General features: G+C 39.2%; 1 protein-coding gene across 3 annotated transcripts in view; it reads left to right on the top strand.

Annotated features, from left to right (window-relative positions):
- The window catches only part of TAF2 (TATA-box binding protein associated factor 2), a 63,085-nt gene extending 51,750 nt beyond the window's left edge, over positions 1-11,335 (top strand). For 2 of the 3 annotated variants that reach the window (XM_061995047.1, XM_061995048.1), the window contains one exon: positions 8,092-9,902. In XM_061995047.1, the coding sequence (XP_061851031.1) occupies positions 8,092-8,357 (266 nt within the window). In that variant the 3' untranslated portion in view covers positions 8,358-9,902. Of the gene's footprint in view, positions 1-8,091; positions 9,903-11,317 lie in introns of those variants that run through there. The other variant, XR_009818614.1, reaches the window with a different exon arrangement.
- Positions 11,336-17,381: the final 6,046 nt, after the last annotated feature.

The following is a 17,381-nucleotide window of genomic DNA, read 5'->3' as shown; positions in this document are numbered from 1 at the left end:
GAAGTGTTAGGTCACCAGCCAAACACAGCCTGCAAACAGCAGCTGCCAGAAGGAAGTTCACGTTAGGTCTAAATCCTGCCGTATCTGTGTATTCTCATTTTGGATTTTTACACTCCCCACACCACCCTGAATTGTACTTCTTATTTTATCGAGTTGATGTAACCCCCACAAAGCCTGGAAAATATTCTTTTCCTTTAAAAGCTTTTTTTTTTTCTGAATGCTTCTGCTCATAAATGTGAAACATTAGGGTTGAGACAAACTGCAGGGGCAAGAGAAGAGGTCTTGCACTGCAACTTGTGCAGGATTACAGGTTTCAGTACTAGAATTACAGCTGCTTTTGTAGTTGTTCAGATAGAAAAAGGTTTTAACTCCCTCTAAAGCCGTCTGTGATAGGAGAACTGTGGTTCCTGGTAGTTAAAAGGTATTCTGATCATCTTTCAAGAAGTTATTGAAACAGTTCACAACTGATGTTTTGTTTGTGTGAAGAATACTGTTGTGTTGATTATTTATCTGCCCTAAGGACTAGAATCGTGGTAGCCTCATCTGAGCCTCTAAATCTGTGCAAGGTCACGTTTCTAATGTGCGAACAGATGTTTATGTGTGACTAAATCATGAAGAAGAGTAGGTAACACTCTTAAGACAAAAAAGATTTCAAGATCAGATTTTGTGTAAGCAGCAGATTGAAACACTCATTTCAGACTGTAAGGTGAGTTATCATATGTTGTTGACTTCAGTGAAATCAGATTAGTTCTCTATTTACTTTAGTATTTCACTCATCTGAAGATATAATACTTGAAAAATAACCTTGAAAAAGTTCTGTTGCACGTGTCAGTAGTTACTCGTTAGCCTGTTCTTTTCTGCTTCCAAAATGAATACCTTACTGTAGCATATGTGATATACTAGTTAAGTTACACATCAGGCTCAAGAGATCATCTCTAATAGACATTTAATTAGAGTTTTCCCTGCTATTTTTGGTAGTTTAATAGTTGATACAAAACAGTATCCAGTTCTTTCCTATTTTTATTTCCACAAAACAACAACAAAGTAAATACAGCAATGTTCTCTTTGTGCATTGGCAGTCCCTTTTCTAATCACATTCCAGAGCAGTGGGCTATGAGGACACACCTTGAGCACTCATTTGGCCATTTTATTAATCATTTTAATTATCTATGTTGACCTGCTTCTCCAGTGGGGGTTGGATTAGATGACCTCTAAAGGTCCTTTCCAATCCCTACCATTCTATGATTCTGTGAATTCATTTGCAGTTTTCCAGGGTGAATCAGACTGGAAATTTCCACTGCTGACCTAGTAGATCACACTATTTACCATGTAGATGTACATGAAGCTTCAAAAGTCTAGGCCACACTCATACTTGTTGATTGGATTGTGGTCTTGCTTATCATTTACTGTCTGCAGTTTCAAGAACTAATGATTTAGCTGGATTTAATTGTTTCAGGAACAATTGTAAACACATACCTCAGTAATATATAGTCACTATGTTTAAACAGTGCATTTGCAACATTAGATTTGAACTTGTAGTGCAAATCACTACATTTCAAGTGTGGGTATGGTAGTTAATAGGAATTCAATCTGAACTATATAAGAAGTCTGGTCCTGTGCAGCTCAGCAGAGTCACTAGAGTTAGCTGTAAGAGCACCAGTACTTCAGAGTTCGGTCATTTAGTGGCTCTCTACCAAAAAGGGTTATGAAAACATCAGCACACAGACACGTAAGTGGAGGCTTCTTGGATATGAGGACACCAATGACAATGATGGAGTTTTGCTTTACATTAGAAAGAAAGAAAAAACTGTACAACCGTTCTGTTAGACTACTCTTTAATAACATACCATGGAAATGTAGTATCTGTGTGATAGTATCTGTTATGCGTATGTTGACTTTATTACCTAAAATATAGTGGTTTCCAAACTGGTAGTTCAAAGGCTTTGAGGTTCTCTAGGTAATTTTACCTCCCTGTATGCGGTTCATTGTACAGTTCACAAGGAAGGGTGTTTACAAGTGCTTTATCCTAAAGTGCATGAAAGCAGCTTTAATAGAAACATAAGCCCCGCAGATAAAGTGACAACATAAATGAGAATTGCATCAGTGTGTGGCTGCAGTGTGTCAACAACATGATTTAATAAAAACAACATGACACTGTAGCTGTGACTATGAGCAAACAACTGAGCACTCTCAAACTTAGCAGATGAATAAGGCTGGCAATGAAGGTTTCAAGTGAACTACCTAAAATTGTTAGCGATGCGGAGTATTCTGAATTGACTTACTGATTTAAATGTTCCTTTCCCTTAGAGTAGGGAACATTCTAGAATTGTGTAGGACATTTAAGTAAATGTGGTTAAAATAACACCACAGTTAAGCTGTTAACAAAGCAATACAGTTGTTAAAGTCAATTGAGGAAATTAATAAAATGCTTGCCTGTTAAAAGTATAGTTTATGCAATACTTCAGATGCAAATGAAGTCTATGCAATAATTAATATACATTTGACATAAGTATAAGGAATTATCTAACTAGATAAAAATCTGACAAAATAAAGAAGTCAAATGAATCTGTAAATGGAATTAGATTATTTTTTTCTGTTTGACCATATCCTCAGAAAACTTGTGGTTGTTTTGACCTTTAGTTCTCACTGTCAAACTTTCAATTTTGTCATGTGGTCCTTAAAAGAACATTCTACTATACAGAAAATTGATAACTTTTTCAGATATATAGAATTTCAAAATACTGCTTCTTAAGACAAATGACAAGACACTGGCACTCTGGAAGCTTGGAATTATTTACATTTGGTGACTTTTGGTATGTGCTTTGTTGGTGGTTCAACAGATGCATAAACACAGCATTAAACTGAAAAAGAGCATGTCCTGGATGTTTGCAGGGTAATCCTAACAAAGAAAAGTAGAAGTAAGGAAAAACGGGGTAATTGTCAAAACAATGTTTGAGATCTTTTCAGCTTTTTTAGTGTTCTCTCTTTAGAGAAAAAGCCAGAGCTGCAGTTCAACTGCTAGGCATTATTTGTCTCATTAGCAAGCTTTCTCTGGGCTCTGGGTAAGACAATATATTACGTGTCTGTGTGCTTGTGTGGTTTTTCCCGTCTTCCCAGAGGTGGTCTGTGTCAGGTTCTGGAGCACCAGCCTGTCCTCAGCCAAAATGCTGGGCCCATGGGCCTTACCCTTTGCTGTGATTTTGGAAGTTGGTTTCTCCTTCCCTGACGTTTGAATAAATCACGGTACAAATGGGTTGATTTTTAACAAGTTTCAATTTGGAAAAGTCCTGCGTAAGCCAGCTGTTTTAAATAGATTGTACATGCAAAGAAATGGAGACTGTAAGTCTGTGGTGTCCCACCCTCTTCACAGAACATCAGAAATACAGGAGAGCCCATGTGGAAGATCTTATGAAAGCTTGTTGGAACATTAAAGTCTCAAGTTACATGTTCCTGCATTTTAAAGGTTCAAAAAACAAATTAAAATAGGTAAAAGGCTGTACCCAGCAGCATTGTTCAGTGGTTGTGCACCAGTGATTCTTAAAAACAAGAACACTTACCCAACATAATTTATGAATGAGGTGTCAAAACTGACAGCCATTTTTATTATGATAAAAATGTTATTTTAAAGCTTATCAAGATCTAAGCCACTTTCATTCTAAAACTGAATTACAAGATCTGTGTTTCCATGTTTTATTCCCCCCTCACAACATTTACAAGTGTTCGTATCAGCCCCTGAGACAAGTTATGTGCACAGAGTTGCTGATCCTTCTCCCATGGGGTAGTCCTGTCTAATTTTAAGCACCTACCCATCTAGCTGAAACACAGCACAGCCAAGAATTACATTGGAATCTCCACTTCCCAAACAGAAGGAGATCCAAGTGGACAGACAGATGTTATATGCATTTTCTTCCAAGGAATGCTACTAACCACTTCAGAAGCGAGCTCCTGGACTCACCCTCCACTTATTGTGCATTTCTGTGATTTGAGAAACCTGGGTTCCAGTCCTGCTCCCTGTGCCAGGAGGAAGTGGGTTCACTGCAGGAAGAGGGAGTGCTCAGTGCTGCCCTGCAGCAGCCCTGCTAACCCTGCTGATATGAGGATGATATGGATGCCCTGTAAAGCAATTCCTACATAGCCTTACTTTCCTGATTTGGCAGATTCCTTGCAGGAGCTTTAAGTAGTTATTAATTAAGAAGAAATTAAAATGAAGAAAAAATGTTCTGCAAGTACAAATCTGTCTATTTTTTATAGAGCTTTCCAGGTCTTTCCAGGTTACAGACAGCTGAATTCAGTGGTCTACATGCATCATTTCTGAACTGTCATCCAGGATCAATACATTTGATCCCTGATTTCAAAGCACTTGTTAACAGTAGGAGAAAATTTTCTGGATAGTTGTTATTTTTGCATTTAAAAAACTAACAGTTATCATTGACCTCTCTGAAGAAAGTGGATGTGTACTCTTACTACTGGCTCAGCAGAAGTAGATTTTTGTCATGACATTCTTTCATTTCTTAATGATATTTGTGCCATATTTCAAACACTGACTTGTCTTCTTCAATGTCAGTAGTCCTTGAGTTGCAATTAGATCTCATTTCTCCTCTTCCTGAAGATCTTCCTGCCTTTTTCAGTTTCCAGGTGCTCCCTACCAGCTCTTCAGCCCTCTTGGCTTAAGCTACTGTTATATTAATAACCCACCTGAAATAAGTAAAGAAGTGACAATGCAGACTGTTGCCTTAGCAGAGCTGGTAGTTCAGTAAACAGCAGCAAATTAGCACAAGTGCTACAAGCACTACTGGCAGGTAGTGCAACAGAGTCAAGAGGGACTGCATGATTCCATCCTAGGTCTTCTCTGCCATAGGTCCATGTCCTTACACCAGTTCTGCTGGGTTAGAATGTTTAAAGCTCAGAGGCTTAGCTTTGGTTTGAGGTTGTTACAAATTTAGTGTTCAGTTTCTATATAAAAATAACTCCACAGTTTGGAACTAACGGAACTGCGAAGTTTTAAGAGTTTGTGTTATGTGCAAGGATTTCTTGTTTTCTTTGAAGGTAACTTCAATTTGCCTTGTATTTTCTGATGCATCATGTTCTTGTAGCTTGAGAACCTGTGAAAATGTGTTCTGTACCTTAGATCATCTTGTGTACATCTTCTATGCACCGATTGGTCATCTTCAGACTTTTTGCCACAAACTTTATTTCTGTATTACTAGAAGCTGTGTTATTGTCTGTGCCACAGCTCACTTTTAACTGCTGTAGCCTGGTTTAATGGTGTCAAATACTGTGTGCTTTGGTTTTCTGGATTACAGCCTCCAACCTTTCGTTTTCTAATGACCTGACTTAGATATGCCCCTTTTTCTACCATTGTCTTTTGTTTAATGGCTCATTTTGCATCCTTGCAGGTGCTACAAGAAATTTTCTTAGTCTAAAGGCTGTATGCTTTAGAGGAATGAGCTCAAGCTGCAGGGAGAGGTTTAGGTACAGTTGGAGGTTCCTGAAGAGAAATACAACTAGAAATAATTAAGCCATCTTGTACCTCTTTGCTTCAAATACAGTGTACTTTCACAGAATCTGAGTTGTCCAGAATGGCTGGAGATAACAATGTAAAACAATTGGAACCTTGAAGTCAACAAGTGGAACTTTGAATTTGTGTGTGTCTTTTATCTGCTGTACTATACATAGAAAAGTCATTCTGAGTTGGACAACAAATCTTTACATTGATAACATGAACTTACTAGTGCATAGCTCTGATGAAATAAAAAATAAGGTTTTTAAAAATATTTGGATATTAGAGATTTTAAGGTTATAGGAAACTATTGTACTTCAGTCTAGTCTCCTTCCTAACATCATCAGAATTCTGTGTTGTACTGTATTCACATCTAGAAAGACATCAATTTGCTGTTCAAAACTTTAAGCAATAGAGCTTCCTCCATGTCCCATATTAAGTCATTGATTATCCTCACTGTAAAAATGTTTTGTTTTTGTAGTCTGACTTCTAAATACTGCTTACAGATGTAGATTTTGAGGATTTTTCCAGACGTATTTAAAAACAAACAAACAAAAACCAGAACAGCTGTACTGTCTAGAAATTTTCCTATATATGTTCTTCATTGAATCAGATTTTAATCTTTTGGATAAGGCTAGAATGATTACATGGAAATCTTTCTCAATGCTTGTTTGTCATACTACAGGGAACTGGCTCAGGAGACTTGCAGAAATTATTACCATAGACAAATTGTCCTTGCCTTTAAGGGTACAAAATCAACCAACCAAAGAAATAGATGTACCGGAAAAAAATCCATTTCAAATACACAAAAAAAGAGAATTACAAAGTATATGATGTAATTCCTTGTTAGTTAGCAGGGATAGTTTCACCAAAAACTGGGGGGGAGGGGAATCCCCAAACATTTAAATCAGCTGTGAAGAAGATCTGTTTGAAGTAAAACTTAAACGAGTAGCTGCCTTCAAAAATCTGATGGTGCTTTTCTACATTTATCTAGAAGTTGAAGCACATTCTTGAAATGTGAATTATTTCCTGCCTAAAGGAATCTGAGCTTTCCTACCTTCCAAGTGTTCCCTCTCATTATTCTTAGATTATTACCCTTTACTCCTTACTATTGAAGCTATTACAGTTTGTGTGAAATAATGAACTATTAAATAACCAAAGAGAGAATGAGAAAGTCAATCAGCAATTGAGAGGTCATGGATCTGATTTTTCTTCCTAAGGCTCAGTTTACTAGGCTTACTCAGAATGTAAGTAGGTCTAGTTTGGTGGTGAAATACCTGCTAATAATGGTCTGATTGTCTCTATTGGAATTGACTTCTTGTTTAAGAACAAAACTTTGTATAATCTTTCAAATAGGCTAAATTGGTTGTAAGATGGAATATTTAGAAAAAGCAAATTCTTCTATTGAGTATCAAAAGATTTGTATGTTCTTGCAGGGAGCTTTAGCCCTGATGAAAAGGAGTTTACCTCTCAAAACTCCATTTTTCATGTATGCTGGTCCTGCACTCGATATCATTGTTTTCATACAGTTATTTTCACTATTCATGATATAGTGACCTTCCTACGCTGTTTAAAAGTTAATTTTTGGAAGCTGGTATAACTTGCAGTTTCTTATCTCTTTACAGTTGCCAGTTGTCTGAGGTACATTTATACTTGCCAGCTGTATGAGGCTCAGCAAGGCCAAGTGCTGGATCCTGCACTTGGGCCACAACAACCCCACACAGTACTACAGGCTTGGGGCAGAGTGACTGGAAAGCTGCCAGGCAGAAAATGACGTGGGGGTGTTGACTGACATGAGCCAGCAGTGTGCCCAGGTGGCCAAGAAGGCCAATGGCATCCTGGCCTGAATCAAAAATAGTGTGACCAGCAGGATCAGGGAAGCAATTGTCCTCCTATAGTCAGCACTGGTGAGGCTGCACTTTGAGTACTGTGTTCAGTGTTGGGCCTCTCACTACAAGACAGACACTGAGGGTCTGCAATGCGTCCAGAGACGGGCGAAGAAGCTGGTGAAGGGTCTGGAGCACAAGTCTTGCTGAGGAGCAGCTGAGGGAGCTGGTGTTGTTTAGTCAGAAGAAGAGGAGGCTGAGAGGAGACATGATCACTCTCTACCGTCTCTTCTCCCAAGTAACAAGTTATAAGACAAGAGGAAATGGGCTCAAGTTGCACCAGAGGAGCTTTAGATTGAGATTAAAGAAAGTCTCTTCACTGAAAAGATTGTCAAGTATTGTAACAGGCTGCCCAGGGAAGTGGTAGAGTCACTATCACTGGCGGTATGTAAAAGATGCATAGATGTGGTACGTAGGTAGATGTTACAGTGCTAGGTTTACAGTTGGGCTTGGTCTTAAAGGTCTTTTCCAACCTAAACGATTCTGTGATTTTTCAGAGAGAAAAGAGTACCTCAATAAAAATCGTCAGTAGTACGGGAACTTTAATGGCATATTCAGAGCATTTTGTGAAAACAAGACCCCAAAATGCTAATGCTATGTTTGCATGCTTAAACAATAATGTAGGTTTATCTAATATTTCAGAACTTATGTTGGAAAACACTGCAAGTCATAAATTGACTAACCTTATGATATCTGTTCCTTTAGGTAAAGAACAATCTTCAGGTGAGATGAACATGCACCCAGTCTCAGCAGCTCCACTCTCTGTGTTTAGTAAAGAATCAAACTCCTCGAAGCATAGTGATCACCACCACCACCACCACCATGAGCACAAGAAAAAGAAGAAGAAACACAAGCATAAGCACAAGCATAAACATAAACATGATAGTAAAGAAAAGGAGAAAGATCCCTTTGCTTTCTCTAACAGTCCGGCCAGTGCACGATCCATCCGTTCCCCATCACTTTCAGACTGATACCAGTGGCTTCTCTGGATTTCAACTTGCAATGTTCTCAGAACACTTAAAAGGATGTACAGAACTATAGCTTCTCTCTTTTTTTATCAAAACACGTGAATTGCCTTAGCGATTCAGAAGCTCTGCCACCATCCTCCTTTGAAGCCTTCTATTTGCATATGCGGTTTTTTGAAATAATCTGATTCAAAAAATGTGTTTTATGATTCTGACTCATTTTGTATTTTGCTGTTCTCCACACCTCCCACTCTTTTTTCCATTTTAAACAAAGAAGACAACCCTTTATGTAAGGGCCTCATGTCCACTGGCAACCCCCTGCACATCCTGCTGACCATGTGTACTGCCAGAATGAATTACGTTTTAATCCTTTGAAGGATGTTATAAGGCAGAGTATGTTTTAAGCAGAACCAATTGCCAGACCTTTGGTGAAGTGCTGTTTCCAGACCAGTGTTGTATAACCAAGCATAGACCTCCTGAGAAGACAGGGATTTTCTGTAGTCATCGGTCAAGCAGTTCCTTGCTTTAACCATTGCAATGTAATGTCAGAGTTTTAAGAACAGTGTATACAATATTGCCTTTTTCAGATACTAAAACTCTTGAAAAATCCCAAGCTGCTTTTAAGCTGCAGGTATTTATTATGGACATGACCCTTTGAATAAAATGGGATTCTGCAATTATGTTTTGGGAATTTTAGCAAAATGCTTAATGCATGTTTTGTCCTGTAATCAGGCTTTTAAAAAACCAATAAAGTTTGCAAACGATTTTGAACAGAGGCAGGTTTTTTTCCTTCAAGCTTGACATTGGAATGTGCTTTTGAAAGATGGCTTTGCTAACATTTAGAAAATATATGTATTTTTTGAAAGCTTAAAAGTGAAAATACTGCAAAATACGTGTTTTCTCCTGCTGCAGGGTGGGTTTTTGGAGGCATTCTCCAGGGTCAGCTCACGAATCCACAGGAGAAATACATTGGTAGATTAAGATTGGTAAGTGGATTACATCCAGTTATCTACTTTGCAGTAGATATGTTAGTAGACTAAGAAAACAGGAAATGTTTTATTTAAAAACTTGAAGGTTTTAGAAGTTCTGATAATAGAGATAAATAATCTATGCCACTTTTTATATGTTTTCTTTATTTGTATGTAGAGGCAGAGGTTTTATTTCCAGGCACTGCCTTACTTCTGTTGCCCAGAGCTGATGTTTAGCTTTCTGTAAGATTGTTGTAGTTAGGTTAAGTATTTTGGTTTTTTTAGAAAATTTCCCAAATTCCTGTGAGAAACTGATTCTTGTTCTTAGGACAAAGAGAGGACATTCAACAGGGACCCAAGAAGGTTTTTTTTTAAAGCCATACTCTGTTTCATGAAAGTTAATAAATATTTTTTACTTGTATACCTGCTCTTGAACCCTGTAGTTTTTGTAATAACAAATTCTCTGTAGAATGGGAAGATGATAGTCTCAGGTAGTTTGTGATACAGATGTACTTATTTTGTTACTCAGTGCCCACTTGCCTTTGATACCACATGGATTGTTGTGCTCAGGGTTGTCCTTGTAACAGACATTACGATGTGTTTGGGCTGGATTTGGACGTGACAGGCCTGAGCAGCATCACAGCCTCTCCCTCCCTGCTGCCATGTCAGTAGCTCCTCACTCTGTTGGAGCCCACTGTGGTGTGTTTTGTATCCTCTCTAGCAACGACTGCAAGCTCTTAGGGCTCAGGGGAGCTGCAGGTGCAAGAGGCAGAGGAAAAGCCCTGAGCGTGTTGCAGGGAGCTTCATCGTGTGTACAGCTGAGCATAGCACCCCATGAGCCGGGCGGCTGTTAACGTTAACACTATGAACTGTGAAGCACAGGGAGAGGGTGGAAGGCTATAGTCATAGCTTGATGGAAATATTTTGAGGTGTTTTTCCCTCAGCTAAGGAGTGAGGTAACAGTGCCAAAGGTGTTTGTGGGAGACCTGGGCTAATAAGCGTGAAAGCTGCCATTGTTTGGGAAAGCAAAGGCAAATGCATTTATGTTTTAAAAATGAGGTCATGGATAATTTAGTCTGGTGTACTTTCTGCTTTTGGAGATGTGGATTTACAGTCTTGGGCTGAGGGGAAATATATTGCTCAGCGACACAGGCACAGGACTGAGGCAGAGCTGCTACATGGTAATTTTAAAGTCATGCATTTGGCTGTATGGCTTCAAGTGAGCTACTGAATATATGCTGAGGAAATACAGTGAAGACACTGGATGGAAAATTGGAGGGAGGAAAAAAAATCTGAAAAGACTTTTTCAGTGTGGTTTCAAATGTTATGTCATGATCCTGGTTCAGAATACCCATTACTCTGATGTAATACATGAAGTTTAGGGTCTGCAGGTGGTGCAGCATGGACAGGCAGCACCTGACTGCATCTACACCTGGTAGATGTGCTCAGAAGTCAGAATAATCAGGTAGATTGCACCATCAATCCAAGGATGAATGTGAAATGCTGAATTGGGGGGAAAATGGAATGGCCGAAAGTAAACTGTTCCCCCAGTCTAGAAAGGCACAGTGAGGGAAAAAAAGCATCTGGTTGCACAGAGATGAGCAATTTGATGCTATTGCAAAAGTGAAACTCACTTAAGGATTAACTGGATGTTTTTTAATATAAGATGTGGAAGTAATTATCAAGTGCCAGTGGTTTTGGGCAACACATTTTAAAAAATAGGTGGGCAAATTCCCCCAAATGGAAACAGTAAATAACACTGAATATAAGAAACAAAACCAAAAAGGAACTGAGTAGTCTTAGTCTAGAATAAAAAAAGTCTGAGGGAGGAACTCTCCCTTCTAATACCTAAAAGATTGCTACGACAAAAAATGTTCATCAGAGGTTCTTAATGTTTCTTGTGGGAAAGGAAGGATCAGCTTTATTTGCAAGAAAAATGTTTTTGTTGACTGTTAAGATGGAAAATAATATAATGGGTGCCTAATGATGATGTAAAAGCTCTTTTCTTGTAGGTTTTTAATCAGCAGATTGGCAAATGTCTTCAGGGGATAATTACAAGATGCTTCACCCTGCCACAGGACAGGGACCTTACTGCTTGAGTTTCTTTCATCTTTCATTTTTGTCAGTGAAATTGCTGCTGTGGTTCCGAGGATGTGATGGGTACTTGTGGTAAGCTTGGGAAACGGAGGTCTCTTCCTGCCAAAGATCTGACTGATTGTGGTTGAGCTGGGGTTTTCCTTGAAAAATCGATGACAATTTCAAAGTTATAACCTGGCACCAGTTCAAGTTCAACTTTGTATTTAGATGATGGATTAAGCTTTTTAAATCCTCATCACCTTCAAACCCTGTAGGCTGACTGTAACTTCTGCTGTGGATTTTGGTCAGGGTTCTGATTTGTGATTAAAACTGGTTTATAGTGTACTCTCCTTGAAACAAAAGAAGAAATACTTGTTTTAATGGGGAGTGGTATCCAAATCCTGGAAGAGTGCACGATACACATAGAAAGCAGAAATGTGTATGTTGTTGAAAATGCGCAAAGAGGTCAAAGTCGAGGATTCCGTTTGACATCTCATTTTTCAACATGAGTTCCTTTATTTCCTTCATTATAAACATTATAAACACTGAAGTGCAAATTACAAATATGTAATAAGACTTAGGTGCATTTTTAATGCAGATTTTTTCATTTGTCTTTTTTTTTTTTCTCTAGTTCTCAGCACAATTATAGAATAAAATGTCCTTCAGGTAACAGCTGCATCTCTTTGATTTGTAGGCATGCTCAAATACCTCATTAGGATATAGCTTCTTTCCTTATATGTCCAAGACAGCATTCGATTCAGCTTTGATCAAGTCTCTACCAGGCCACGTCAGCCTGTCCTGGGGCTGTTAAGGAAGGACAGCAGGATGCAATTTCATTGAGTTCTTGGGTGAGCTGGTACCATCTTTCTGTCATAAATTGTGCCATCCCATAAAATACTCCAGCTGGCACTGAGGTTCATATCCTAGAATCATAGAATGGTAGGGTTGGAAGGGACCTTTAGAGATCATCTAGTCCGACCCCTCTGCAGAAGCAGGTCAACCTAGATCAGATCACATCGGAATATGTCCAGGCGGATCTTGAAGACCTTCAAGGAAGGAGACTCCACAACCCCTCTGGGCAGCCTGTGCCACTGCTCCCAATGACAACAACATGTGTTACTGCTTAGTTTTGTGGGGTATAAAAACTGTTTAGTTTTAGTTGATTTCATACTCAGAGATAAGGATTTTTTTTTGTAAATTTTAATACAAGTAACTTTTTGTCATGGCAATATGTTCCTTGAGCCAGTTTATTCACAGAAGCTTAAGAACCTGATTTTTAGTGGGGCATCACTGTTGCGCCAGGGCCCTGAAAATGCACCAGGTGAAAAGAAATGTTTTGGATGAGAATTACTTTTGTGGGTTTATATTTTTATATATGCATAAAAACATATCTATTTTGTTCAGGAAAATATATTTATGTATTTCCTGATGTTATAGTTTTAAATGGCAATAATAATATATGAATGTTTGCATATGCCTTAAGCCATGGCAGCTAATGTTTGAGGTCTGCATTATTCCCTAATCATCTGATATCACAAATAGTTTTTTTAAACAGATTTCAAAGATTTATTATCATTCATGTGCCAATAAATCTATGACATTAGTAACCGCTGTTGATGTAGATAAGTCAGGAATTTCAGAAGAGTGTTAATATGTAGCATTTCAGTCTGAAGACACACTTCTTATTTTCTAAATAAGATAAATCATACTGTAAAATAAATAACATACTATAAAATGTAAGTAACTGATAAAACTTCTAAGTGAAAGTATGCCCTAAAAAGAAGGGAAAACTTTGAAAAGCACATTTCAAGATGTGATTGACTTATCCCCACTTCAAACTTATTTCAGGGAAAAGTCTGCTTGTTTAAGTTATCTGTTCCTCACCTTTCCAGGAAAAATAGGGATGGCTCATAATTGAAAAACTGTTTGAATTCCTGTGAGTAACCCTCTGTTTCTTGTGGCTTGTGTCAAGCCTTGCAGTGCCTGCCTAGCTGTGGGTTTCAGCATGGGACCCAAAGGGACACCCTGAGAGCCATGAAACATGGCTGCAGTTTTCCTCCAGCACCTAGCTACAGCACATGTAGAAGCAGTCCCAGACCTGTTTTTCCTTACAGTACTGGCTCTGCTGAGCTTCTAATCACTTACTGTGTTAAATCTTTCAAATGTTTTCTGCCTTAAACTTTGGTACTCTAGGAAAGGCTTTTCATAGCTCATCTCCCAGTCTCCCACCCAGGAGCCAAATTGAAGCATATGGGGGAAGAAAGTTCTGTAGCTCTTTTGGAATAATTGAGCGCAGCTTTTCAACCTGATATGACAGTCATGGAAGTTAGTGCATTATTGTTTTGCTACTTTTAGTAATTTAATTCCTAGTTTTTCTGTGCAGTAAAAATGGAGGTAAGGGGCAAGGAAAGGGAGGGACTGAGATGCTATGTCACCACAGCAAAGAGAGACTATTCTAGGTATTGTGGGCTTACCCATGAAGCTACTGCCAGCTTCACTTATTTTCCTCTACTATTTCTTTTACCTTCAAGACTTCTTTCAGTTTTTTGATGTAATAGTCACCTGAGAGACACCCAAGCCTCAAGAAAGGCAGATCACTCAAAGGCATCCTCCAGAGCAGAGGATGTAAGCTGCTTTGGAGCAGGATGATGCCCTGCACTTGGGGGTTCAAGTCTCTTGTGGGTTTCACGGTCTGTTCCCAGCTCTGTGGCCAGCAGGCTACCACAGCTTATTTCTCCTCTCTGAGGACCAGGCAAAGATGTTCCCTGTCCATTATGGACCTCTCCAGAGGTCCACTGTGGACAGTTCCAGAGTCTGCACAAGCATCTGTCTTGTGTCTGGAGCAGTATGTATAAAAATGTTCCTCTATGTCAAATGCTTTTACCAAAGCATGCAATCATTTAAAAATGTTGGAATTTATGTTTGTGACTGAGTACTTGGCTAATTTCAAAATACTGTTGACCTTCAGTTGCTTTAAGATACAGATTTTTAAAAATAAATGTTTTTATGGCACTGAAAATCTTCCAGGTGCTAATAAACCACTCAGCACTTACAAGCTAAGGCAAGACACAGGAGGAGAGAGAACAAAGCTTTTTTTGTACACGTCTTCGTGTAGAACTGTTAAAGGACTTGAAGGAACAGGTTATCGACTATTAGTATGATGGAGAAGATAGGAAAACCTGTAAATAAAGCAGTGTAGAGAGGGCAGTTGAAAACAGTACTCTTTTTTCAATAAAAGTGTAACAATTTAATTGGAGACATGCATTTATAAAATGAAAACAAGACACTGATAACATGTGTAACATATGACAGCTCCTTAAATATGATGGAGGCTTCACACAAACATGATGGGAAGATTCCGTCTGGGCAGATTTTCAGGGCAGGATGATCCCGCTCCATGTGCTGGGCTCTTGAAGCAGCTCCTGACAGTTACCTGTCTGCTACAAGAAAACAGGGAAGCTGTACGTCTTAGGGCATTTTTTTTAAACTTATTTAAAGATGAATTAGTAGTAGGTATCCATATACTATTACTGTTAAAAGGAGCTCATGCTCTTGGGGCTTTGACGTCGACCAGAGGGTCATTACTATCCCAACTGGTTATCATGTAGGGTTTCTAATTTTGGTTTGGGGGTCTTGCTGGCCCTCAGGCTCCCTAAGGGAGTGGTGGGAGATTCACTGCCACAGGCCAGCGCTCGGCCTACAGGCCTACCTCTGAACAGCCAGCTGAGCAGTGCTTTCAGTTAAGAGGAAAAGAGGTCATTTTGCTTAGCATTGGGTGTTTTTTTTCTTTGTAAAGGCTAGGCTTCTGTTAAACATATTACATGTTTGAAGTTGAGCTGACCTATGACCTGTATTCCTACTATGTCCTTTCCATCCAGAGACTGTAGATTTTTGTGTGTAAAACTTGCTCTGAATGATTGCAGTCTTTCTATAAAAAATTACTTTAGAGGGCACCAGTCATGTCCTTCTGAGTTAATAATGCTCTTACTAAGGTTTTATTCTGCAAAACCTTAGTAAGGCATATGGAAATGAGAGGCCCCGTTGTGAGCTAATGACCTCTATGAATGAACGAACATGTCAGCACTGTAAAATGAGATACACTGAATAGCTTTTCACAATGGAAGCTTGTGTACGGTACACATCAGTGTACTGTGAAGTGGCTTGTTATGATAAGACCATAATATAGAACTTTTCTGTTGAAATAGTTCTGTCTCCCTACTTCTTGGGAAATATTTGTGCAAATAAATATGTGGGTTAGTGAGGCAACAGATAGTTATTTGTCTCTCAAGTGTGAGTAATGTAATATGAACAAGCATTAATGACCTAACTCCTTAATTCAACAGGAGATCCTTATTTTTCTTACACGCTAGCTTATTTCTTAATATTTTGGAATCCATTGCTCATTGTGTGTTGTGTGTTCCCAGAGGAGCTGAGTGCAAGCTACAAGCTTTGGATAACTCTCAGTTCTACTTAACTTTATCATCTCTTGGACTCTCTCTTGGACTTGTTCAGTTCTGTGGCTGGCAACTATATGTATCTTGCTCCCTGAATCATCCACTAACATCTGCCTGAAAAAGTTTTCAGTGGGCGTGAGAGGTAGAATTGGCCAAACCCTCCACGTGATTTAGAAGTATTTGCCTAATTTCCAGAAGAGATTCCTAGGTGGAGAAATCAAAGCCCTGTGAATTTCTGTGGGACTCTTCATTTTGACCCCGGGCTGAAGCCATTCACACAATCACTGCCCCCAAGGCAGAGGCAGCAGAAGGGAAGGGGTGCTCCGGGCTCAGCCTTTCCAGAGGGAAGTCTGGTGGTTTAGACTGACCCCTGATGAAGGCAAGTCAAGCATGACTTAGAAAGTTAAGCTAGCCCAGGGAGTGAGGGAACTAAGTGAATGAAATAGAACACAGAAGCAATGACAGAAAAGGAAAGACAGTTCTGGGAGGGAAGACTAGCGAGGAAAAGCTGGGCAGTGAGGGACAACAGACAAAGGTCACAATCATTTAGAGCCACAATCTCCTCCAAGTGTTGTGTTGTCACCAGAGGTTCAGGAGTCTCAGTGCTCCTGGGCAACAGGTTTCATAGACCTGTTGCTTAAAATACCTAGAGAGAAATCCATCTATCATCCAAGGCGATGGCAATCTACAACAACTCTTAGTTGGCAGTCTCTTACCTCATGCAAGCCCAATGCATTCCGATGATGCTGTTGAACCGTGAAAGAGCACATGACACATCATCGACACACTAGAAATCACTCTTCTTCAAATTCAGTCTTTAAAGAAACAAAATGCAAAGCACTCTCCTTGGAGAATGTGATAAAGGTTTTGATTCAAGTGGACATAAGACTATCTGTGCATCTTTGCTACTCAGCCCCTTGGCATCAAAGTATAATGAGATTATCTCAAAGCAGTGTCTTGAGCAGGGAATGAGACTACAGGAGTGATCAGGTCACGTTCAGATCAACTCAGTCTCGTTCTGGAGAGATGAGTCTCTTTTATGTGTCTCCATAGGCAGAATTATTATGGGATGCTGCCAAGTCATTTCCGCTTTGATTTTCAGAAGAAGTAATTTTTAACTTCTCAGTTCCGTACTCAGCTTGAAACACTCAGCTCTGATTAGGAGAACCACTGAGCCTTGATGATTTCATGTGGAGATTACCAAGGGTCTGTGCTGCACTCATCCAGTACAAGAAGTCTCTGGTAGTGCTTACAGCTTGTAGTAGTGCTGTATAGTGCTATGAATTCTAGAAACTGGGATTCTTGAAATCTGAAGGCAAGCCCTTAAAATTAGTGGAAATAGTTAATGTCTCTGTGTCTCATCTGGATGCCTCAAACAAGCATTGTCACAATATTTTGGAAACTGCTTGGACACTAAGGCAAGGACATATCTTGATCTTCTTGTCCAGCGAGTAGTTTTGAATGGTGGTCCATAAATAAAGGAAATCTGGAAGGTCCAGCTCATCCTGAAGACCCAAGATGCAACCATGCAG

This window comes from Colius striatus, chromosome 4 (genome assembly GCF_028858725.1).
Source record: "Colius striatus isolate bColStr4 chromosome 4, bColStr4.1.hap1, whole genome shotgun sequence".
Classification (NCBI taxonomy): Eukaryota; Metazoa; Chordata; class Aves; order Coliiformes; family Coliidae; genus Colius; species Colius striatus.
This window is presented reverse-complemented; position numbering and strand designations above follow the sequence as displayed.